The sequence below is a fragment of the Gopherus flavomarginatus genome, chromosome 13 (genome assembly GCF_025201925.1).
Source record: "Gopherus flavomarginatus isolate rGopFla2 chromosome 13, rGopFla2.mat.asm, whole genome shotgun sequence".
Classification (NCBI taxonomy): Eukaryota; Metazoa; Chordata; order Testudines; family Testudinidae; genus Gopherus; species Gopherus flavomarginatus.
In genome coordinates, this window is record NC_066629.1 from 20,098,060 (window position 1) to 20,124,392 (window position 26,333).

The 26,333-nt window shown below is 44.7% G+C and overlaps 1 protein-coding gene across 6 annotated transcripts in view; it reads right to left on the bottom strand.

The window, feature by feature from the left end:
- Positions 1-26,333, bottom strand: part of GRAMD1B (GRAM domain containing 1B) — a 378,746-nt gene that overhangs the window by 40,512 nt on the left and 311,901 nt on the right. For all 6 annotated transcript variants that reach the window (XM_050921945.1, XM_050921943.1, XM_050921941.1 and 3 more), the window contains one exon: positions 3,248-3,458. In XM_050921945.1, the coding sequence (XP_050777902.1) occupies positions 3,248-3,458 (211 nt within the window). The remainder of the gene's footprint in view (positions 1-3,247; positions 3,459-26,333) is intronic.

Here is a 26,333-nt window from a genome sequence, read left to right on the forward strand (position 1 = left end):
GACCAAACTCTCCTGAGGTCAGAAGGGGTTTCAATCTTCGTAATCAGCTCCACCAGAGGTATCCCCTCAGGACAGATAGATTGTCAACGCAGAGATGGACACAAACTGCCTGCCCGTCTATTGGGGACTGTGCTCAGAACTCCCTCATCCCCATTTCAGAACTCATCTCAGGTTTATTGCACTCGTTTTTGCTAATATCATTTAGAATATTTTGTTCTCATGAAAGCAGAAGTCAGATGGGAAGTGGATCAAGCTAGCACCTTGGTGTGTGTTTTAAACACACATCTATGCCAAAGCACTTCCAACTTGACCTATCAGGAGTTCCCCCTGCCATTCCAGCGGAGAACTTACACAGCGCTCTCCCAATGCACCTCCATCCTGACCTGCCATTCCAGTGGTGGTCAATGTCTCAGCACCACCTATCCCACCCAAATAGCTCTGTTAATGCTCCTCCATTTGCAGCCCCAGCAGAGCTCTCTGCTAGCCTGTCTGGGGTTTCCCCACAGGATTCTTTTCAATCCACCTCAATCCCGATTTGCAACATCATGGTCCACAGGTAACATCTCCTGAGACCTAGACTCATAATGCACGGCTGAACCAAATTTTGTGATGTGAACAAATGAGGGACTAAGATAGGACCATCAGTTTCAATGTCCACTGGGAAGTAACCCAGCATTTGAAGCCATGGTCTTCCCTGGGGAAAGACCAGAATTTTGGGACACTAAGACATTCAAACTGTTTCACTTTAGTGCTTTATCCCCTAATCACCCCATCACCTATTTTATTTTTTTATGATCTCCAGAAGGCAATTTAGTTGTTGCTCAGATGTGCAAAAATTCAAACCCAAATACCCCTCCCCTCTGGGAGTTGGTTTCTTACCCTGATGAGAGACTTTTCCCATTCATACCTTTCAGAGTGAGCCCATGAATTCTCAGGGTTCTTTAGGAAGCAGGTCTATTCTAAGGAGGACAGCTGTATTCTTTTGAGGTCACTGATCTTTAATATTCATGTCACACAAAAAAACTGACTGTGATCAATTGTCATGAATCCCCCACCTCAGAAAAGGCAAGTGACCAGTCATAAAAGTAATGGAGAAATAAGAAAGCCCAACTGTTATGAAGTGGGAAGAGGAGAAAGATGGTGCTATGGGGCTATATTACCCATCACAGCCCGGACAGTTCACTCTGCAAACTGAAAACGAGTCAATGTAAGGTTAAAAGAAAAGCAAATAGCAAAATAAACAAACTACAGGGTCAAACAGAAGTAAAATAAAGGAGTGTAATGAATGGGCCAGTTCTCATGCCATGTGAATGAATATTAATGAAATCTCAGTGATTTCAAGCGAACCCAGCCTCAAAGCTACAAGTGTTGGAGTGAGTGGCTGCTAACATTCCCACAAAAGCACTGGGAGAATGTCCCATTCTGGGGGCCATTTCCCAGCACCATGGGGAGGATTTCTGAGTGTTAAGACAATTCTACGGTGGAGGATGGGGAAGAAGAAAGAAAGCTTACTTTAGAGAGGCGCTTGTGTGACTAAATCGGAAAGAGAGCATGCAGGAGGGAAGAGAGAGAAATTAAAAAAAAACAAAACACAATTCACAAAACAATGGGAGGAAAACCCAGAAATACAACAGGAAACATTATCTCCTTCCTTTTCCTGGTTCAAATGGGCCATAAATAAATATAATGCTGTCGTAGCCAGTGGGCTGGCAGAGCAGGAGACCAAAGTCCTCTATGTACAGAACAAGCACGGCACAAGCAGCGGTGATGCAAGCTTCCCCTTCATTGCCCCTTACAAATGTGAACACTTCACCGGATGCGACCTCCTCTTGGGTGAAAAAGGAGTTCAGTCTCCATGGACCAGTGAATTTGGGGCTTCTCTGCTGACACTGACAATGAAAGTGGCAAGGATAATGGTTTGCACGAGCGGGGGCGGGGGGAGGTTTCCTCTGTGATTCAGACAGTTATTCAATGATGAATTGGGCTGAGAATCCACCAGTTCATTTCATACAAGCCAGAACGGTACGGATGTGCAATTGCTGGTGATGTTCTGATGGCATTCAAGGCAAAATGTTTCACCTCATGAATTTCGAAAAGCCACAAACACTTCTGAGCAGTGAGCTTTCTTTTGACAAACCCTAGGGCTGGCATCAAAGCTTCTGTTCTGTTCACACATGCCTGGGAACCTGTATGTCACTAGGCACCACTGACAACCGCTAACGAAATCAGCAGGGCGGACAAGCCCATCCCAAATCTCCTTGCACATCCTCGCCGAGCAATTTTCCCTTTCTCTCTGTCCGTACAGTGAGGTTCACACTGCAGCTGGCTCCAATAAGGTAATGAAAATGGTAAACCCAGCCACCTTCTGGACTGAGGGTACCTGCACAATGAGGGGAAGCAAAGGACTTTTTACACAGCTCCTTCAGCTTGAGGGTGTCAGGACACACTGTGGGCGGGGGTCGCTACAGAGAGGCCATTTATGTCAGCCTCTTCTTTCCCTCCTTCCTGCCATGTCTTTTTCCTGAGGAAAAGGTGCCGAGCAGTGCAATGCAGCCATCAAGAAGATTCACATCAGTCACTGGGGGCCCCTGGTAATGATCAGCAAAATCCACCCCGCTCCCAGTTTGGATGGGATACACTGGTTGTGAGTAATCCTTCAGCCAAGGAAGCCTGGGGTTCTGGGTGGACGAGTGCCCCGAATCCCATTTATGGTCTCAAACTAGGTCTTAAATGGGACTGACGTTGTGCCTAGGACCTGTGTCAGCTCTCAGCGCAACACGCATTTCACCTTCAGTGAACCAGAAGCTTCTCAGAGCCCCTTCTGGAGCCCTCCTCCTCAGTTTGTGCCACAGAACCTCATGATGAATGGCTGAAAAGGGAGGTTTGCTACAGCTGGCTTTCAAGGTCCCACTGGGAACAGCGCAGACTCCCAGGGAAAGGGGACATGGGTCCCAAAGCTTCAGCCCATAGAAGCCATTACTGAGCTGCAGTATGGGCACGCTTGCTAGAGCAACTGGTGCCTTGTGGTCTGAGCTTAGTGGAGGGAAGACAAGGGTATATTTAGCACATGCTCAACTCTGTCCTAACCAGTCAAGTGCCCCTGTAGCCAGTGGGCACCTCAGCAAAGGTTCTTGGGTAACAATGAGGGGAGGAGAGAGATGCAGAGAAGAAAGGCAGAGAACAAAGAGTAAGTACAACACTCGAGTGTATATGGGGGGAGAGGTGATCCTCGGGTTGCATGCCTCACCTTGGAGTTCTTGGCCCCACTGCGGCCCGACTGAGCGGAATAGCTGCGCTGCACACACTGCTCCGGAGTGGAAGGGGATTTGTCTGAAGAGTGGTCTGAGCCTTTCTCCACCATGGCGTCTCCTTGGGAGTCCTGTGGGGTTGGAGACCGGGAACGTTTGCGCAGGATGGGGGAGCAGGCAGGTGTGCTGCGGTTCGAGTTACTGGCAGTGCTGGGTGGAGAAAGAGCACAGTCAATAGCCATATGCCAAGAGGAGCTGAAGCAAAGAACAGCTATATTACCCACACCACGTACAGGTTAGGTTAGGACAAGGGGAGGTAGTGCCATGCAGCTTCTCTGTAAGTGCTCTGGCCAAACTTTGCACACTTGGCTTCCTGAATCTAGACACCTAATGCCAACTTTAGGACTTGTCTACATAGAAAACATACCATTATAAGCTAAAGTGTGACTATAAACCAGTACAGTTATAGCTATAACGTCCTGTGTGGACCCACTTATTCCAGTATAAGACGGCCTTTTTTGTTTCATTTAGCTTGTGTCATTCGGGAAGGGGTTTAAGCTGAACTGAAAAAGTCCCCCTTATTCCAGAATAAAAGTATCTACCTGAGGGTTCACACCAGTATAACTACAGCTGTACAACTATACTGGTATAACACAAAAAACTTTCCTTAAAGACAGGCACTTAGGCTCCTAAGCAAATGGTCTGATTTTCAGTTCCCAGTGAGGTTACTAGAAGCAGCAGTTACACAGCTTCTCTTCAAATCAAGCCATCTATTTAGGGGTCTAAATATGGCATCAGGTCCCTAAAGTCTTGCCTACACTAGAAAGGGCTCGCTGGTTTAACCATCGTAACAAACCTTCCTAGGACAGACACCGCTTATACCAGTTCCCCAGGCAAACTAGCAACAGGCCTTTTTTGCTGGCATAACTGCATCTACACTAGGACTTTTGCCAGCACAGCTACATCAGTAAATATAAATAAATGAATCACACCCCTTCACTGAAATAGCTAAGCCAGCAAGAGCTTTAAGTGGAGACCAGACCTAACTTTGGGCATATTCTGGCCATTCTTACACAACAGATCTGGCTGAATACTGCAAAACCACCATACACAAATATCAAACTGAATTCTGAGTTTGATCCCATTTCTGCCTCTTATTATTCCCATTTCACAAACATGTGGAATTTTTTTCCAATAAAAATTACCCAGCATAGTGTGATTTTGTTCATACAGACATCTGGGGGATGTCTTTTCTTCCTATAAATATCAGTATTAACAGGCAAACAGGGGTATTTGTTTAACAACAAGGACATTTGCTGTTCCTTATTCATTCTTCACTGGTAATTATCCTCCTGTTTAAAAAGCTCAAGTCATCCAGTCAGGAAGCAGAACCAGTGCTATATGACTTACATGACCAACTGTATACCATGAGTAAAGAAGAGTGAACAGTTCATTAACAACCCACAGGCTGAAATTGTGCACATAAATTATACGGTGAAATTATCTATAAATACACTTGCAGAAATCAGGGTTGGTTTGTGGACAGAAATAAAGGGCTAAATTTGTTGGATAATGTATTTCTGATGAATAATCCAGACCACTACATTATACCAAGATTATTCCCCTTATTATGACTCACAGTTATACAGATGGGAGTAAAACAGTATTGCCAACCCCAGTTGTTCAAAAATCATGGATTATCTTAAAAATAATGAGATGATAAATATTGGGTTATTTTTATTTATCTTCTGGTTTTCAAGCCTTTTGGATACACTCAGATAATTTGATTCTCTCTGCAACCACTAAGGCTAGAAACTCAATTAAAAAAATAAAAAAAACTGAGATTCTCCTGCAATCTTCTAAATTCCAGAAGCTGGAGCTTTAGGAAAAATGCTAAATATTGTGAGGGTTGCAAACTAATTGCACGAGTCAGCAACACTGAAAAGAGACTGATTCTCATAAAGAGGCCCAAACCTAAAGGAAACTTGAGGCAAAGTTCTTAAAAGTTTCCCAAAGTGATAGGGTATTAGGAGAATGCTGTGGGGGAGCATGGGAGCTGAAAGAGCATCTCTTGAAATATAATGTTGCTTTTATTACACAATTAAATAGTTAACAATTATTCCCAGATATTTGAAGATACCTAGAATATCTGCTTACTGTACGTTTATGGTGAGAAAAGAATCCATGTATAAACAGCATTTTCTTACTCAGCAAACGTGCTTCCTTTGTGTATTGAGAGTTAGATCTGTGCAGTCTAGTTACAGAATTAAGCTTTTACTAATGTTAGTCCTGCCCAGCCAATACAAGAATGGAAGTGTAAACTGGATGCTATTCTGGCTCATGCATAGGGCCCTACCAAATTCACAGCCACGAAAAAAGCATCACAGACCGTGAAATCTGGTCTTTTGCGTGCTTTTAACCTATACTACACAGATTTCACGGGGGAGACCGCATTTCTCAAATTGGGGGTCCTGACCTGAAAGGGAGTTGTGGGGGCGGGGTCACAAGGTTATTTTAGGGGAATCGCAGTCTTGCCATCCTTACATCTGCGCTGCCTTCAGAGCTTGGCAGCCGAAAAGCGGTGACTGTTGTTCGGAAGCCCTGCTCTGAAGGCAGTGCCCTGCCAGCAGTAGTGCAGAAGTAAGGGTGGCAATACCATTCCATGCCATCCTTACTTCTGCGCTGCTGCCTTCAGACTTGGGCAGCCAGAGAGTGGCAGCTACTGACTGAGGGCCCAGCTTGGCAGGCAACAGTGCAGAAGTAAGCGTGGCAATACCATACCATGCCATCCTTATTTCTGCACTGCTGGTGGTGGCAGCTCTGCCTTTACAGCTGGGCTTCTGGGCAGCAACCACCACACTACAGCTGTCCAGCTCTGAAGGCAGTGCTGCCACCAGCAGCAGAGCAGAAGTAAAGGTAGGATAATAGTACTGTAACCCCCCTACAATAACCTTGTGACACCCCCCTCACAACTCCTTTTTGGGTCAGGACCCCTACCATTACAACATTGTGTTATTTCAGATTTAAATAGCTGAAATCATGAAATTTACGATTTTTAAAATCTGATGACCATGAAATTTACCAAAATGGACCGTGAATTTGGGTACCTACCATCGTCAACAAAATTATTAAGTTTCAATTGCCAAATCTCTATCACTAGCAAAAAGATATCATGCAGGAGGGTGGGGAAAGATGACTGACTTTATATTCTGTGACAGACCCAGGCCAGTGGGGTACGGGAGTCTGGTAGAGGGCAAATATACTGGTCACTGGATGAGCAGTTTTCTGTTCCCTGAGTGACCAGAGCAGGGGCTGCTCTAGAGTAATCAGGAACCTGCTAGAACCAATTCAGGCAGACAGGCTGATTGGCTGCAGGTGTTCTAATCAAGACAGGTTAATCAGGGCACCTGGGTTTAAAAAGGAGTTCACTCCAGTCAGGCTGGGGGGAGCCAGAGGAGAGGAAGTGTGTGTGAGGAGCTGGGAGCAAGAGGCGCAAGGAGATGAGAGTGAGAGGGTGTGCTGCTGGAGGACTAAGGAGTACAAGCATTATCAGACACCAGGAGGAAGGTCCTGTGGTGAGGATAAAGAAGGTGTTTGGAGGAAGCTATGGGGAAGTAGCCCAGGGAGTTGTAGCGGTCATGCAGCTGTTACAGGAGGGACTATAAAAAGCTGCGATCCACAAGGCCCTGGGCTGGAACCCAGAGTAGAAGGCAGGCCTGGGTTCCCCCAAACCTCCCAACTCCTGATCAGACACAGGAGGAGTTGACCCAGACTGTGGGGAAGATCTCGGAGGTGAGCAAATCTGACTATAAGCGCAGGGCCCACCAAGGTAGAGGAGGAACTTAGTCCCAGTTCCAAGTTTGTGTTTGCATTTTGCAGAGCTAGAAACTAGGAAAAAATAAACATCCTTCAAACTGAAACAATAATAAACAATAATGAAAAGCTCTGTATTAACAGTTAGGTTTTATCAGAAGATCCCAAAGTGCTTTACAAAGGAGGCCAGTATCACTACCCGCATTTTAAAGATGGGGAAACTGAGGCCCAGAGGTGAACTGATTTGCCCAAAGTCACCCAGCAGGGAAAAGAATCCAAGTCTCTCCAGTTACAGTGCAGCGCTCTGGCGCCTAAACCACATTGCCTATGGATATGGTATGCCTATGAGATGGATGCTGCCATAAGAAAACAAACATGGAACCTCCTCATGCACTTCTTCTTAAAAACATCACTTTCCAGAACAGAACCACACCTTAAAATAATTATGACTCACTCAGAGTTCACAAGCTCACACTTGGAAAGTCTTCCATGGACAACAGCAGAGAAGCTTGGCACCTTCTCACCCCACACATCTGTCTATCGTACTACATGGCCTCCATGATCACAGACTCTGAGCACCTCACAATCTTTAATGTTTATCCTCAACACCCCAGAGCAGTGCTACCATCCCCATTTTACAGATAAGGAGTGGAGGCACAGTGAGGATGAACGTGACTTGACCGAGGTCATGCTGGAAGTCTGTGATGTAGCAGAAAATTGAACCCAGGTCTCTCAGTTCAAAGGCTAGTGCTCTAAACACTGGACAAGGGGTCCCCAACGCGGTGCCTCTGGGTGCCATGGCACCCGCCAGGGCATCTAAGTGCGCCCACATACTGGCTGGCGAACAAGCAGCCGCCTAAATGCCACCGACAAGCTGCGTCATCCAGAGGCATCGCCACCGAAATGCCGCTGATTTTTGGTGGTATTTTGGCGGCAACACCTCTGGATGACACTGATTGTCGACAGCATTTCGGCAGAGACGCCTATTGACGTTGCCGCTTGTCAGCGGAATTTCAGATGAAAAAAGTTGGGGACCACTGCACTGGACTATCCTTCCTCTTCCCAGCTATATACATCTATCACAGAGCGTGTGTGCACATGAAATATAGGGAAAGGTTATCCTACCATCACTGGAGATCAGGAAATGTGTATCGCCAAGGCAGCACTCTGCACCTATTGTTCTAGTGGTTCACTAGCAGAAGCACAAGACTGAGCAAACAGTAAATCTCTTGGCTTTCCCCTTGGAACTCTGTGAAACAGTTTCATTTTCACATATATAAGGCTGGACTAAAAGCTCAGCTTTCCCTCTTGAAGGATCTGCAGTGTCCGTCAGCTCCTCTGTAAAGCCCCTTATGGGATATGACTGGCCAAAGACCATGTAGGAGGACAGAAAAAAAAAGACACACATATTAATGGAGCTAGAGAAAAACAGAGAAAGAAAAAGGAGTGTGGAAAAGAAAGAACCCATTAAGGAATGGACTCTTCCTTTGTTCTATCCAATGTGGGAGAGACTCAAGTTTGTGCTTAAGGATCAGGGAGATATGTGACAAACACTAGAGCAGCTGCTGATTTCCCTGTCTGCTTTTCTTTCTTACTCTCCCTCTTTGTTTGTTTTTATTGTTGAGAAACCCAACCTCTCAAAGGCAAGCCACAAAATCTAACAGATTCAGCTAACAAGAACTGCACTGAAGACTGTCTGAACTCCTGGAGGGATGACAGTATGCTAGGCTATAGAATGGCCCCATGCAGCCAAGATTCCCTGCTTCAAAACCATGCCTATAGGTGGTTGATGTGGGATGCACTACAGGAAAAAAAAGAAACAAGGCTACAAGCCTTATCTGTCCCCGTAGCTGACTGTCACTGTGGTCATGCATGATTCTCCCTGCCCCACTCTCCCCTGCCTATGAATCAGGGTGATTATAATTTTGCCCCATTCACATGACCCCAACTCAATGTCAGTGCAATGTGTAAATCATCCCCAGCCCAACCTCCTTCCTAAGCTTTTTGAATAACGTTAACAGAAGGCCAGTGGAAAAGAACAATGGTGGAGGGGAAAAAGCATAACTATAGCCAAGAAGAGTCTGGATCTAAATGCTCAGAAATGACTAGAGAGGTTGGTGGCCTCAGCCTGTGAGTATTCAACATGAGACACATCAAAGGAGTTAAATGTTCAGAGGGCAAGTGTTTACCAAGTTCTCCAAATCAGGCCCCCCTTAAAGTGTCGAGAGACCAAAATCACTAGTCACTTTTTAAAATCTTGGCTCTGGTTCTAAAATTGATCTGGTCCAAAGTATTGCTGGGGTCTTTCTCAAGCCAGGTCTATACAATGGCATGCCCCCCACAAAGCATCTGGTTATTTATGTCACTAGAGCAAAGACCCACTAACCATATGATCTTGAAAAAGCAGCAAAGAGTCCTGTGGCACCTTATAGACTAACAGATGTTTTGGACCATGAGCTTTCGTGGGTGAATACCCACTTCGTCGGATGCATATGATCTTGGCATTTCTTTCTTCTTTCACCTCCTTTCCCATTGTAGTGTTGAACTGACACAGTAAAGCTGTACCACAACCTTGTTCTGTAATCTACCTGTATTTATGCTTCTGAGCACTCACCGTGTAGTTAAGAGTAGGAGATTCCATTTTTCCCTAGTCAGTTTCCCGTTAGACATGTTGACTCAGTATTTGGAAACCACCAATTCTAAGTCACTGCTCAAAAAACCAAAATGCCAAGGCCTAACCTGGAATGGGAGGAATTATTTCTCACCAGTCCTAACACCATCACACCTGCTCTCCTGCTAGACTCCTCAGATGCCACACCAGATATTCACTCTGCCTTTTGTGAGACAAACACTAGAGGTTATGTCCATTTCACTAGCAGCTCAAAGGCCCTGTCAGTATTACAAGTGTCAACACTGCTACTTTCAGATTTCTGAGACTGGGGTTCTAGACTGTCAACCTCTACCTTACTGATCAACATGAGGCCTAGCTTCTATGCAGGGCCTGGGTGAATAGCCTTTGCGCACCACCTGCTCAACTCTTTATTTTGTAATTTATGAGGAATCTGGACCGATACAGGTATGGCTGGGCAAGGTTCTGTGGCCTGCAATGTGCAGGAAGTCAAACTACATGACCACGATGGTCCCTTCTGATATTAAAGTCTATGAGTCAATTCAGAGAGTATAAAGTGTGAAAAATTCATGCAAATCACAAATAAATCGGAGAAAACTAAGATGTGTTCACAGATATTCTGTGAGCAGGAACTGAAGTTATGTAAATTATTCACTGTGAATTATTCACTCAGGTCTGTGAAATCCCAAAATGCTTTTCATTTTACAGAAGGAGAAATTGAGGAGGAGAGAGATTAACTAACATGCCCAACATCACATAACAAGCTAGTGGGACAAACAGAAAGAAAACACAGGAATCCTGACACCTAAATTCCCTGCTCTAACCTTTAGACAAAAAACACACATAGGCTGCTGGAATTGTGTGCGATACATTGTATTGCTGTCCTAAACAATTAATAATGGGGAATGTTCAGGCAACCTCTCTGGAGCATGACTGCAGTCCAGGATTGCCACATGGTTCTGAATGCTCTGTTCTCTACCGTATCCTGTTCCATCTGGTCACTACTCAGGTATTCAGAATCCTAAGTATACTTGCAACATAGAGAAACTTCCAAAGGTTTAATCTACCAGGACTGTACTAGAAATAGGGTCATTAAAACAAAGGATTGAGCAAAAGGAGGCCTGTAACACCCACATCCTTCCTCACCTACAAGAGCTCAATTATTTATCTGGCTTATGAGATATTGTCTGGACCGCTTTAATCTAGAAAGCCCATGAAAGCAGCAGGCTCTTCTGCAAGATCCCAGCTGGTTCAATTAGAATTGACGTTTTCACAGTATTTTTGACATAATGCTACCTCTCCAAGCAGAACACAGGATGTGTCATGGTGCACTGTTTTCTATTAGCAGTAGCATCGCAGCTTGCCTAAGATCCCCAGTTATGAACCAGGCCACCTCACGGTGCTAAGCCCTGTACAAACATGTAGCGGTTTATCAGAAATGTTCGTGTCCACTTGAAGTTTGGATGAAAGTTCAGGATGGTTCTAAATGTTGTGTCCTGGGGTTACTATGAACTCGTTAAATTAAGGTGCTGAAACTTGATAATGTGGTACCTCAAATGTTGAGCTCTCTTGATAGCATCTGCACTGCATAAGTGTTCCATAGCACTGCATCAACTTCCCAAGTCCTGTGTCTGGCATTCACCGGATGCAACATAAAATCTGGGATGGAGTCTCTGAGGGAAGTCTCTTGTTTAGTTTGCTCCAGAACTCAGATCAGGAACTTGAAATGCATGTCCCTAAGATATTAAATCAGTCTGAGCTGATTCACTCATCCCTACTACAGCTGCATGAAACTCATTGACTTTCTTTGTAAGATTTGTACAAACTTTTCTCATTAGTTTCAGTTTAGGTGAGTTCAAATGATCACAAGTTTCACTTTGAGTTCCAGCTTCAAACAAAACCCCAAAACACAGAGAGAAAGCCAATCAAAGTTTTGCTTGGTTTTAGCTTAAAACTATGAAAGAACATTTAACCTTGCCTAGTTTCCACCGGAAAGCATAAACCAGTCCTGATTAGCTCAAAACGAGACCTCCATGCATTTGTGAAATTCAGCTCAGGTTTGCCACAAAGTTGGAGAACCTTTTCCCCAACTGTCCAGCATTTCAGTTTTGTAATTAAACCTAGAATTAGGCAGCCTCTTTTAAGGGTTGTAATGAATGTTTTGCATGAACTCCAACTTATAGATACACACATATGCACTGAAGTACAGACAGACACACACAGTGTCTGCCTAGTTTCAAATGGTGCTTTTGAGAGCAGAAACTAGCCCAGAACATTTACCATCTTACAAAACGTAAATCAAATCAGTTTGCACAGCATCCCTGTTAGGATTATCACCACTGCATAAACAGGGCAAATGAGAGAGAGATGGACTTCTCCAAGGCTACACTGAGTCAGTGGCAGAGTGGGGACTAGGACTCAGGAGATTCTGGCTGCTAGTTTATTACCTGATCACTGGACAACAGTGACTAACCCCATTCCTGACATGGCGAGCTCCCCTGGAGTGCACATAATGTGTGCGAAGAGTCTGTTTATTCAGCCTTTATATTCAAACACAAAGAGGACAAGAACAACACACACATTACACAAGTGCGATGCCCTGTCCCCACTCACCCCCTCCCAGCCCCAACCTCAGCCCCTGAAAAACTCTCCACTGCTCCTGTTCACTCCCAGAGTTTTGAATCTGACCCAAGGAACAGCCATGACGAATGCTTTTTGTTGTTTCCATAGTGACCAAGGCCTGCAATAGAACTGGGAATCCACGCTTCAAATGCCAAAATGGATTGACCCACTTTGAAAAAAATAATAATAAATAATGCTTTGCAGACCTCGCTGACCAGAGGCCGTTCAGACCCTCAGATGCCTCTACAAGGTGGTCTTGAGGAGCTGCTGTAGATCACACCAGGTGACAGAACAAAAGCGATCCAGCCAGAGAACAAGCGAAGTCCGTTTATGAGATACATGGGTCAGGGAACAGCTTTATGTTCTGTGTCTGTACAGTGTCTAACACAATTGGGTCCCAGGGTCCATAGCCGGGACTTCAAGGCACTAACGCAAAACAAATAATAAAATAATAACGAGGGGATGGCTAGACAGAGAGGGAGAATTTCTGCTTCCACCTGCACTCAAGTCAATGGAGTGACTGCACATGCCCTGGTTTAATATAGCACAGAATTAGGCCCTGCATCCAAATCATGGGAAAAGAAAACAGTCTATCCTCATTACATAGCATATAGAGAAATTAACTGGTCACATTCAACCCTTGTGTAACTCCACTGAAGTCCATTAAATGAAATGACACTAAGAATGAATTTGATCTCACAGATGTATGGGTCTAGCGGGGCGGTCACCTCACTAGGGTGTGGAAGGGCTTAAAAAGAGCCCTGGGAAAGCCCTGCCTGTGGAGCCAATCAGGAACAGGCTTGAGGCAGCCAATCAGGGCTGGGCTGGGAGTATAAGAAAGCCTAAGGGAGGAGCTGGGTCAAAGTCTCTCTCTAGCTTTGGAGAGAGATGGACCTAGCTACCTGAAGGAGCAAAGGGTTCACTGGACAGGGCAAGGCTGGGGAAGGGCAAAGGAGCTGAGGAGCTCCACCCTGGCAACTCCCCAGGCTGAGGCCTTAGTAAAGGCCTACGCAGGTACTGGGGCTGGGAGGTGCACTCTGGCAGAGGTGGTCCAACCTCCTTGCCAATGATGAGTGGCCCTTACAGACCGCAGTTTGCCCCAGTGAGAGGGGGCTAGATGATGATGGGCAGTAGCCACTGAGGCAAGCTGGGTATAGAGGGTTGAGGTTTCCCCTGGGAGGGGAGACCCAGCGAGTGGGAGTGCTGCAGTGGGCAGAACCCCAGGGTAAGGGGCACCGGGGTCCGGGAGGGGCAGGTGAGCCACCAGCTGGCAGAGGGCGCTCCAAGGCTGGAAAAGAGCTAATTCCCAGGATGACCAGCAGAAAGCGCCGCGCCAGCGAGCAGCGCTGTTACAATGAGGATGAGACGAAAAACCACCTTCTACTGAAAGATTGTCTGGAAAGGTTTGTATCCATGGATGAGTGGAGAGTAAGTGTTTGCAAATGTTTACAAGTGAAATCCATGTTCTGGGAGCTATGCTTGCGTCCCTTTGAGCAATAGAGAGACCCTCAGTACCATCCTTCTTGTCCTCCAGGGGTTTATTCATAGATTCATAGACTCCAAGGTCAGAAGGGACCACTATGATCATCTAGTCTGACCTCCTGCACAATGCAGGCCACAGAATCACACCCACTCACTCCTGGAACAAACCCCTAACCTATGTCTGAGTTATTGAAGTCCTCAAATTGTGGTTTGAAGACCTCAAGCTGCAGAGAATTCTCCAGCAACTGACCCGTGCCCCAAGCTGCAGAGGAAGGCATAAAACCTCCAGCGCCTCTGCCAATCTACCCTGGAGGAAAATTCCTTCCCCATCCCAAATATGGCGATCAGCTAAACCCTGAGCATGTGGGCAAGACTCGCCAGCCAGTACCCAGGAAAGAATTCTCTGCAGTAACTCAGATCCCACTCCATCTAACATCCCATCACAGACTACTGGGCATATTTACCTGCTGATAATCAAAGATCAGTTGCCAAATTAATTGCCAAAATTAGACTATCCCATCATACCATCCCCTCCATAAACTTATCAAGCTTAGTCCTGAAGCCAGATATGTCTTTTGCCCCCACTACTCACCTTGGAAGGCTGTTCCAGAACTTCACTCTGCTAATGGTTAGAAACCTTTGTCTAATTTCAAGTCTAAACTTCCTAATGTCTAGTTTATATCCATTTGTTCTTGTGTCCACATTGGTACTAAGCTTAAATAATTCCTCTCCCTCCCTAATATTTATCCCTCTGATATATTTGTAAAGAGCAATCGTATCAAAGAATACAAAGCCTTCTCTCCGACACCACCTGGAGTGAAGCCTTCCCTCCGCCTACAACACAGCAGTCGATGCAGCCCCAGGAGGGGTCAGGGTGGTGGCTCTAGGTGCATTGCCAGGTAATCCTGATGTGCTGTTGGGCAATGAACTCAAGCAGAATCACTGGTTTTGATTGAGTTTTCTGACTAATTTTGAACCCAGGATGTTCAAGTGGTCTTGGAAATAGGCAAAATGAGTTTGGCTATCCTAATATATATTGAAATCGCACCACGTGTCATTAAAACGCAGCCACCTCAGGATTAAAAAGAAACCGTTTCGCAGCCCATATCAACACTACCCTTAAAACAGTATCCTGCAGCAACGGTCAGAAACAATACAGCTTACGATTGTGATATTGCAGCATTTTGAGCTATTCCTGTAGAACATGATAGTATTTCTTAAATAATGATACCCAATTGTTTAAGAGCGGAAGTGAAGAATATTAAATCAATTTGAACCTGCCAGATGTAGAATGTGAACTAGAATTTAGCCAGGACACAGGCTGGTGATCATTACATTGCAAACAGTACCAAGGAATTTTTTTTGATGTCCAAGACGTCTCGTTTGAAAAAATTGGCAACTTCAGCCACACAATGCTCTCAAGCAACAAGGGGGTCACTCGTCATCGCTGAAAGGGAAGAGCGCCACCTGCTGAATAACCAACACCACTTCCTGTAGCACCTGGTGTTCCTAAGAGGCCTCCCAGCTAAGTCCTGACCCAGCCCAGCCCGCTCAGCTTTGTAGAACTAATAGTATCATATCCTCACAAATAAGAGAATATTTTAATATCTACTTCATCCGCACATCCCACAAGAAAGCATCAAACATAGTTTAAATTCTAATGAACAAACACACAGGTACTATCCCTGCCTCTGGCTCCTCAATTTTGTCCTGTTTGCTAGACTGTAAACTCTTCAAGGCAGGCAAGGGTGTTTATTTGGGAATATTATACAGTGCTGAGCACACTGGGCTTGATCCTGCAAAGTACTGAACATTATGGTTCTGATCCAGCAAAGTCCTTAAGCATGCATTTAATTTCAAGTGCTCGTGTAGTCCTATTGACACACTTGAAATTAAACACTGGATCAAGCCTACAATTGGTGCTACAAAAAATAAAAATACAATAATAAAGAGAACATGAAATCATAGTACCTAGGGGCCATTCAGAAAGGCCAATGTCAAAGCAATACCTCTTTATGGATTAGGAATGCGTAAAGAGAGAAGCATCTGGTCAATGAATAAATAAAAAGTTAGTTCCATATTCAAAAGTTAGAAGCGGATCCTTGTTGTAAATTGCTTCCTCCACTTTCTACTTTGACATGGGTAGAACATGCCACCTATTTAGGCTTCTGTCATCTGCTCATTATAGATAAGCGAGCCAGTTGGAATGAAATATGAAGCAATGAAAAGCACAGCTCAAATTCAAACTAAATTCAAACTGAAACTTGTAAGATTCCAAAATATTTCCTTCCTTCCCCTTTCATCCCCTGGCCATTTTTTTTTTCATTTTTATTCCATCTTTGCCCTCCTGGATTCTACCCAAGTGAGAGGCGTCACATTCAGGTTAGACAAACATTTGTCAGGTATACTTACTTCTGCCTTAGCTCAGGGAGATGGACGAGAGGAACTCGAGGTCCCTTCCACCCCTACACTTCTGTGATTCTTCTGAGTGAGGCAGCTCTCAGGGGTTCTGACCCAAGAGGGAACAGAGATCTCTTGATATCTCACAAGATTTCCTGCCCAGCTTTACACACCAAAGAGATTTGGGATAATTCAGATCTGAAACCAAACTTCTGAGTACTTTGCCAACTCTCTGAAATTTCTGAAGTTCACCTATTTCTGCTACTCAAAGTTTACGCAGGAGATTCCCTGACCCCCAATCTCCACCATATGTGATCTGAACCCACCTGGAAGAACTAAAATTGAGGATAATGCTCAGTGATTAGAGGCTAGTGAAGACAACGTGGCCAAAAAAGCTTCAAGGAATCTGGTGCTCCACACAGTATATTCATAAGACAGCATGGTCCAATGGGAAGAGCCTTGGACAGGGAGTCACAAAAGCTGAGTTGTATTCCCAACTCTGGCACTGATTCTGTGTGTCACCCTCAGCTACCTCTCTGTGCCTTGGTATCTAGGTCTATAGAATGGAAGATAATACTTGCACATCTTTGGAAAGTGCTTTGACGGGGGGTCTATAGATGAAAGAATACTTATTATATAACCACCTTACCAGTGACTGAGCCCAGGCTTGTGTCTAACACTTAAAAGGGGCAAGGATCAATGTTTTATGTATACATGGGCAAAGAATTTCTGTACAGCTGAAAGTTAACAGCTTGGCAACCCTCAGAAAGCAGAGAGTGTACTGGCAGCAGTAGCATAAACTACACAATCACCAATGTGCCTCAACCATGACTTGAAGGTATCACCTCCAGTGGTAAGATCAGAGTTACTCCCTGCAGCTTTGCTGCAGAAACTGTCAACAAGGTGGAAAATAGTGCTCTCTCTGAAGGGAGCTTTTCTGTGATATGGACTCATGTCCACTGGAAACAGGGTTGAGACTCACTAATTCATTTCATGCAGGCTACCAAACAGCCATCAGATGATAACTTTTGGTCACTCCCAATCTGGATTGGCTTCAGAGTGGAAACCTAAGAATGAAAATCTATATATATACCCTCAACCTACCGCCCAAGCTTCCCAGTCACCCGTGCCTCATAGCAATGTATTGCTGTTATTCAGACTACCCTTTGGGGGAAATCTTGTAAATTTAACAGTGTGAAACCAATAGGGTTGTACAGAAATTACATGGGATTGTATGAGCATCTCTCCATAAACCTATTAGAGAGTGGGATCCTTTTGACAGAGTTTTTAAACAACCCTATAGACTTAAGCAGAAAATTATATCCTGGCCATAGAATTCTAGAAGTTGGTTTAAAATTTCTATTGGAAAGGTTTTCACTCTCTATGAAATTCTACAACATATTTGCATAGGCACAACAGAGGATTAATCAAATCTTCATGCTTCAAGGTTCACCGCAGGTGTCAAGAAGGAATTTACCCTCCACCCACATACGGAATTGCACAGTCAGTCACACGTATTCTTAATAATACCATTGCTTTTCAGGGCCGCCCAGAGGGGGGGGCAAGTGGGGCAATTTGCTCCAGGCCCCACAGGGGCCCCCACAAGAGTTCTTCGGGGCCCCTGAAGCAGGATCCTTCACTCGCTCCAGGGGCCCCGGAAAACTCTCGTGGGGCCCAGGCCCCCGGAGCTTCTTCCACTCCGGGTCGCCATCGGCAATTCGGCAGCGGGGAGTCCTTCCGCCAAATTACCGCTGAAGCGGGAAGTGCCGGGTCTTCGGCGGTAATTTGACGGCGGGGGGCCCCCACCGCGGGTCTTCGGGGCACTTCGGCGGCAGGTGCCGGAGCGGAAGGACCCGCCGCCTCCGAATTACTGCTGAAGCGAGGGGCCCCCACCGCCGAAGACCCCAGGCCCCCTGAATCCTTTGGGCAGCCCTGTTGCTTTTCTGTGAATATTTTCTGATATTGGTCACTGCTAGAGGCATAACATCAGACCTGGTGGATAAAGGGTCGGATCTCTCAAGGAAATTCCCAACTTGCTGTGTTTGAAACAGAGCACTACTTGTTCCCCGCTTCCCAGCCCACAGCGCATAGCAATACTTCTGGAGATCGCAGGGAAGAGATGGGAGATGCTTTCAGAGCACCAGCAACAGTCTGGCAGCAGTGTAAAGTAGGATGGTGACTTGTAGTCCCAACCTCCATTAATGATATTGTCAACAGTCTGGTAACACAAAAATCATATTTTTAACTGAGCACTGTTCGCCCTGAAGGAGCACAAAGCACTTCACAAATTATTTACTGAAAATCTCATCTCCACTAATGAAATACAGCCATGTCCATGGTAGAGTGAGGCAAATCACCCACCCACCCACAATGTGACGCATCAACAGTGGAGGAAAATTTGTCTAACTGTCAAACTTCTTCAGAGATGTGCTTAGCAGATAGGTTATTGCTTTCTAAGATCTCCACTGAACAGTCCTCACACAGGCAGGGGCACTGTGCTCAATGTCTATAACTTAATAAGGATGAAGTCAAACTAACTGGGATATGAATTTGGAATGAACTTGGGCTCCCTATCTCCCCACTATAGAGTTGATAGCTCTTGTGGTTTTATCGTGAGTCTTGGAATATTTGGTACTTTTTTGAAAGCCCCAGGTCCCTGTGCTTACAGGAAAATTGCAGCTTTCATTAAAAAGAAATATATATATGTTTCTAGCTCTCTTGGCTGTGGAGAAAAATTGCAATCAGAGTGCACCCTAAAGGTTCTGAAAGCAAAAGACAAATAAAAAGAAATCCAAAATTTATTTTTCATCTCATGATTGTGGGAAGTGGGTGAGTGTGGGTGAGCAGGAAGGGCTGACTTGATTTTTCAATGCTTGGGACAGGAGATACTGTCCCTATAGCAATATTCATGGCTAGGTATGTGGAGGAGTTGCCAAAAAAATCCAATTCAATGCTAAATCACAATCCTGTTCTTTGGAAGGGGACCTATATGTACACCTCCCAGTAGTAACAGTACAACTACATAAGGTGAAGGACCAGATGCCCTTCCTTCCCAACTCACTCCCCCTCCTGCAACATTCCCCCAACTAGAAGAAAACCATAATCGGGGGATGAGGTTGAACCTAGCAATGCTAGCGTCTTCCTGGACATGTATTTTTCTGGAGAGAGGAAGGAGTGGTAACAGATTGATGAAGGTCTAGAGGAACCTTGTGCCATATCATGTTAGTGACAATGCGGGGGTGGACAGGGAGATTTTCTTTCCCAGGACAGGAAGATGAAGCAAGAGGCTGACATCCTCCCACTCAGTACCTGCTGCTCATATGGATCATCTTTCATAGGCTAATGGAAGGTGCTGTGATTTTCAGAGCTGGTTAATGGGGATCAAATCGATTTCCTCTGGCGGTCACCTGATGCTTCTCCAATTTACTGTCCTGGGAATATCAATATCGCAGTCCCCCAGCCCACACACACACAAACACTGTGCCTTGCACAGCAACTCTTTCAAGCTAAAGGTTAAAAATAAGTGAGACTGAGGGGCTGCCCAGTGTCAGAAGCCAGCAGTGCAGATACACCGAATCAGACAGAGGTGAAAACGTCTATTAGATCATGCCCAGTCCATCTCCAGCCCCTCCACCCCCACCCCCTGTAAGGGACTGGTGCAAGATTGTTCTTGATACAGCATATTCTCTCTTGCTTTGTCCAGCTTTAGTTTTAAATAAGTCAAGGAGCTGGGAGGAAAGAAGGTTCCCTTGACAGAACGATCCCCAGCCTGACAGAAAATTACTCCTAAAATTCAGCATAAAGTTTCCTTTGCTTAATTTCATTTCACTCAGTTAAAAGGACTTACTCTAGAGATGCATTTGGCTCTCACAATGTGTATGCAAAATATCTGTATGTCTTTTAAAGAGCAGAGCAATTTCTGCGACAGAAAGGGCCATATTATCAATCAGCTGAGTACGGAAAAGCAAACCATTCTTCTCAGGGCAGAGGATTCAGAAATGTCCCACTATTGCTAAACACTAACAGTACATTCAGTCCTTCTTTCCTATCATCCCCCTATCAGATACAAACCACCTGTGTGGACCCTGGCCTGTAAAGTAATACCATACACACACTGCCTTCCCCCATCATTGCAAATATATAAACAGGAGAGGATGGAATGCAAAGAGAAGGCAGGGAGTGTGTGTGCGTGTGTATTGTGGCCAGGGAGCACATGGGTACACACACATCCCTGCAGCAGCTCTGGCTGCTGCTACATGACGCATTGCTAATTCAACCATCTATCTGTCTTGGGTCCCCGTCTACCTCTCTCAATCCTCCCAGATGTTGAGACCAGCAGCAGCCTCCTCTCTGAGAGTTGGGGCAGGGGGACGGGGGTGGGGAGAGAAAGCAAAAGGAGGGTTGGCAAGATCCCACTGATCGTGTCATTTTCAGCAACTGAAATCACTGCTTCAGCAATTCCACTGCAGGGGGGATGGAGGGGAGGGAGGTTACCCCACCAAGAGGAAAAAACAAAGCATCTCTTCCACATGATGTCACACTCACTGCTTTGCAATCACCCCCACCCCCTGAAGAGAGACGAGCAGCAGCAACCAACATGGACTCCGGATTTAATCTGCCTGGAAACCGTATGTTCAGGCAGGAGATTTCTTCCTCCACCCCCAGCAATCCCTGCAAGCCCACAGCACCCAGAAAGTCTCTCCCCCCGATTCCACATACGTTGCAAACAGAGCGCACCACACACAGAGGGCAGAGAGAGACGCACAAGCATCAGCAGAAGGAAGAGGAGAGGAGCACTAACCTGGTAGCCATTGGGGACCGTAGCACAGTGCAGAGCCGCTAGGAATTCATTCATTCATGCAGTGGTGTGTGGGGGGAGGGTACTCACCTCCTGGACCATTTCAAAGCCCTTCTCTAAAGAAAGAGGTGCGTGGGGGCTCAGTGGCTGAGCAAGCCCCCTCTTTCTGCAGCCCTCCAGAGCTCTGGGGTCCCTGCCATAGCGCCGTCTCTCCCCCTCCCCCCCTCGATGTGGGCTTTTTGGTTATTTTATGTATCTATTGTTGGGCTGTATGTACGGAGGGCGCTCTGCCTCTCTCCCTGCCAGGGTGTCTCTCACACAGCTGCTTGCTCGCTCTCACACGCACGCACACATCCACACACACGCACAGAGTCTACTGGCTGGCTGCTGGTCGGTTTACATAATGCAACCCCTTTGGTGCAGTCAGCCTCCTCAATTATTCACGTCTGTCCTGAATGGTGCGCAGCCAGGGCTCTGGTTTTATACAAGGCCCCCATGAATCTCAGAAAGTGCGTCCAGCCAAAATGAAGCTTACAGGGTGGGGGTTGCAGGGACACCTCCCAGTTAAAAATCCTGTGCATGCACACACACTAAATATACTCTGTGGAAGCTGGAAAGCTTGTCTTTCACCAACAGAAGTTGGTCCAATAAAAGGTATTACCTCATCCATCTTGTCTCTCTCATAGGTATATATTATATCCATATATCCCTACCTGTTCCTCTCATCACCACTACTTCAGACTATTAAAACAAAAGGGAGAAAGTTCAAAACCTATCTGACTTTTACACCACGCAGGGCTTGTCTATCAAACAGGGAAGTTTTAACTATTATACCAGTATAGTTAAACAGTTATAACAGTCTATCTGCCAGCCCCAAAACTCATGGGAGGTTTTTCCAGTTTATCTTAACCCCACTCCTTTCAAAACAACATAAACTAACCCCGTCCCCCAAAAGGCCCTCTTATATGAAAAAGGGCTTGTCTACACAGCGAAATTAACTACACAGTTATTATGCTTTCAAATCAATCCCAACCTTAATCTGAAATAACTGGCAAGTGTAGGCAAATCCTTTCAGAGTGTCCAAGCAAGGGGTGATGCCCGTATAACGACGGCAGTTTAAATTCACATCTCATTTTATACCAGTATGACTTTGGTCTCTTACTGGGCAGTTCGCTTCCTTTTGTTGCATTTCACCCACTCCCCATCGTGACTAGGGTGGGTCAGTTTCTCTTTTGTTTATAGTCATTTACACCCTTCACTTCCTAATGCACAAAGGACCTGATCCCACAAGGTGCTAAGCACCATCAACTGTAGTCAAAATCACTGGGAGTGGGAGATGCTCAAAACCTAGCAGAAGTGCTCAGTACTTGGCAGAATTGGGACACCCCACAATCCACTAATGTCTAAATTGCAAATATTGTAGGGAATTTTACTCTGAAAATTAGTGGGATTGTCTCCTTTTAACTTTAAGCAAACATTTCCACTACACATGGAATATCCATACACTTCTATACTTTAAAAAACTCTCATTATTAAATATTATTATTTGTATGAGTATAATGTTTAAAAGCCATAGTGATGGTCCAGGACCCCCTTGTGCTAAGCTTGTCTATACATGAAAGTCTTATTCTAGAATAAGGTAGCATGCAAATGTAAAGTGGAATTACTATTCTGAAATAACTCCATGCATGGACAGTCTTAGTCCAGAAAAAGTGCACCTTTTTCTGGCTTATCTTAGTTCATTTCCAAACTGGACTTAACTAATTCAGCAAAAAGGAACGCATTCCAGAATAAGTGTGTCCACACACAAATTATTCCGGAATAGTAATTCCAAGACAAGTTATTCCTGAATAGTGACATCATTCAGACAAGCCCAGAGTCTTACCCCTCTGCCATTTTCAATTATCTTCCAGCAGTTTATTGTTAAATATTGTACATTAACAAGCTGTCAGTAGCATCTTCAATATGCTAAGCACTTTCCTAAATAGACAAGTAGGTACAATCCTTGCCTCCAAGAGCTGACAAATAATAGTCTTGCCCATATATATATATATATATATATATATATATAAATATACATACATACACACACACACTTTTGCATATGTGCGTGTGTTTGTGTATATATATATAAAAAAATATACAAAAATATTTGTCTCATACTATCACAATGTTCACAGGTCTAAACTGAATAGCTTTGCTGTTACTGCTGCAACTTAGCTCATGAATTACACCTTATCCTCCCTATTGTGTGTAATATAGTACTGCCAAACTCAAGAATCCAAGAGTCAGGGCCCCAAATCTCATGAGATTGGCTTAAAAATCAGACGTACTTCCACAATACAAATAACAATACTAAACAGTAATATTGCAGAATCTCTCGTTCCAGGTACAAAAACAGGATGGAACAACAGTGCCACCATAGTTAAAATTGCATGTAGATTTTCATTGTAATGGGGCAAATGCATTCTATAAAATCTATTTTGAGTTAGAGGTTTAATTTCAAATGTGTACAGTAGTTTATAAACTGCTTGAATTTTCTAGAGCATTATTTGAGGCCAGGGGACTAACATCCTCTCCCTGCCAAAAAACCCAAAACAAAACAAAAGGAGTAGTTACAACTATTTCAGAAGCACTATATGACCAACATTTTCTCAGTGTCCAATACTTTTGTATGACTCCTTTTGAAAATGCAGTACAGCAGTCTGAGGTGTGAAATAAAATGTCCGTGAGTCACTGCCATGCATAGTTGAAAAGGATGTGTGTGAAAAGTTGCAACACATTTTGTATGAATAATTAAGTTTTTAAAGTGACTGTTTTTGAATGTCCATGTAAGATGTATCATGATATAAGATAATAAATAGCATAGGAGTTATGTCAACACAATAATACAGAGTTTATGATGGGGCAGGCAAACTTTTTGGCCTGAGGGCCACATTGGGTTTCCAAAATTGTATGCCTCCCCAAACAGCCAGAGGTGGAATGGCCAAAGCCCCCACCTGAACCCCTTCTCAATTCTCGCCCCTGACAGCCGCCCCAGGACTCCTGCCCCATCCACTTCCCTCTACTCCCTGTCGTCTGAGCACTCCCGGAACTCCTGCCCCCCGCCACCCCATCCAACCCCTGCTCTCCTTCCCGACTCCCCCTCGGAACTCCTGCCCCCCGCCACCCCATCCAACCCCCGCTCTCCTTCCCGACTCCCCTCGGAACTCCTGCCCCCATGTTCCTTGCCCCACCCCCTATCCACATCCCTGCCTCTTGACCACCACCCCAAACTCCCCTGCCCTCTATCCAACCCTCCCTGCCCCCTGCCCCCTTACCGCTCTGCCTTTGGAACTCTTAGGCATAGTCTGTGAATCCCCAAGAGTCCATGGACCACAGATTGAAAACCACTGATTTAGAAGCATGAGCTGCTACTCCTTTGGCAAAAGGACTAGAACCATTAGGACAAAGCCAGAAGCAGACTCAGATACCTCAACATGTGGTGTTGCCACTACAGAGCAATGAGGAGCCATGCTACGTCACCAAGAGATACACAGGATTTTCAGTACAAGTGATTCAGAGCATTTGGGATTAGCCACAGTATCTTGCAGTGGTGGCATACAAAATGGGGTCAAATATATTACAGCCTGACAATACTTTGGACATGCATTAGCTCACCTCCTCAATTACTCACTGCGGGCCCTGTCTGGCCAAGCCCCACATTCATGTACCTCTCTCCTCCAGTCAAATTAGGGTTCATCATGTAAAACTTTAATGGTGCTTCAGTGTACTATAAAACAATTATTTTCCCAATGAATGGACGGTGTGACAAATAAATGTGTCACCATCAAGGTTTTTCATGATAGAGTGAGTTAGATGAACTCAAGGTACACATTGTCTTCTACTATGTACTGGAGATGAAGTGAATGCCTTTTGAAGTGTGTTATCAAGAGCTCTCTAGGCAACGTGAAGATGGCAAGCAGTAAAACTTTCCCCTTAACTTGTTATTCTCATGCTTTCAAGGATTTGTGTGCATGCTGATGCAATCTTAACTGTCACTAATTTAGTTCTGTTTAGGGTAATACACAAGGTAGGGAGAGCTTTGACCCAAATTGTGATGGATGAATGACAAATCTTTCAGGATACAGATAAAATTTCAGCTACTTCTCCAAACCACTTGGGTCTAACAAAATTGGGCACTTGCATTTCCAGCCTCAGATGGGAGTTGTGAAAATAAAAAGTGATTTTAAACAAAAAAAAGTTCATTTGACTCAGACTTATATTTAGTGATATGTAAAGATCAAAATATTTGATAGCTCAAAGAACCCAGAATTTCAGATGTTTTCCCAACCCTTATCAGATCTGCAAAATTTGGCTGGTGCTCTCACATTACATTTCGGTTTCTTCTTGCTAGCATTCAAGTTAGAAATATTGTGAAGACAGCATCTCTCATGGTATTTTGGTAGTACTAGTCTGGAACCAGGAAGTGCAGGGGACTCTGCAGAATGAAAAGTAATTGTGGGGAGCGGGGGAATTATTCAAAAACTTTTTGCAACCTAAAACTAAAAATATCAGTTCAAGCTTGGTTTAAGTGCTCGGGAATTATTATTTTATCAGAAATGGTTTGTGTCCACCCCTGCGTTTTATGATCCTAGAAACTTTCACCTGCTGATCAATCGTTCCTCAGTTAGGACCTTGTCTTTTTGAGGTTCAGGACCTCATCACTAGAAGGACCAATACGCAGCACTTGAAGTCAAAGAATAAAGACTGAAGACAGGACCAAATCCTAACCTTGGATCTGAAAAGCCCAATACTTTGGGACAGTTTGGAATCCAGCTCTCTACAATGAACCAAAGCAAGACTCTAACTTCAAACACTTCTGACTCTCGGGGGTTGAAACCCAAACCTGGATACAAATTTTGTGGCTCAAGTCATACACACCTTTAGAAAGGACAAAATTAGTTAGATTTAGGATTCTATTTAGCTGTATTGCTTAAGAATTTAAAAAGTAAGCCCTAAGGTTAGGGCTAGGTAGAGATGCAGGGCCAGGTTTAGCGTTTAGCACAGGGGTCAGCAACCTTTCAGAAGCGGTGTGCCGAGTCTTCATTTATTCACTCTAATTTAAGGTTTCCCATGCCAGTAATACATTTTAACAATTTTATACCGTCTCTTTCTATAAGTCTAATATATAACTAAACTATTGTTGTATATCAAGTAAATAAGATTTTTAAAATGTTTAAGAAGCTTCATTTAAAATTAAATTAAAATGCAGAGCCCCCCAGACCAGTGGCCAGGACCTGGACAGCGAGAGTGCCACTGAAAATCAGTTCCCGTGCTGCCTTTGGCACACGTGGCTTAG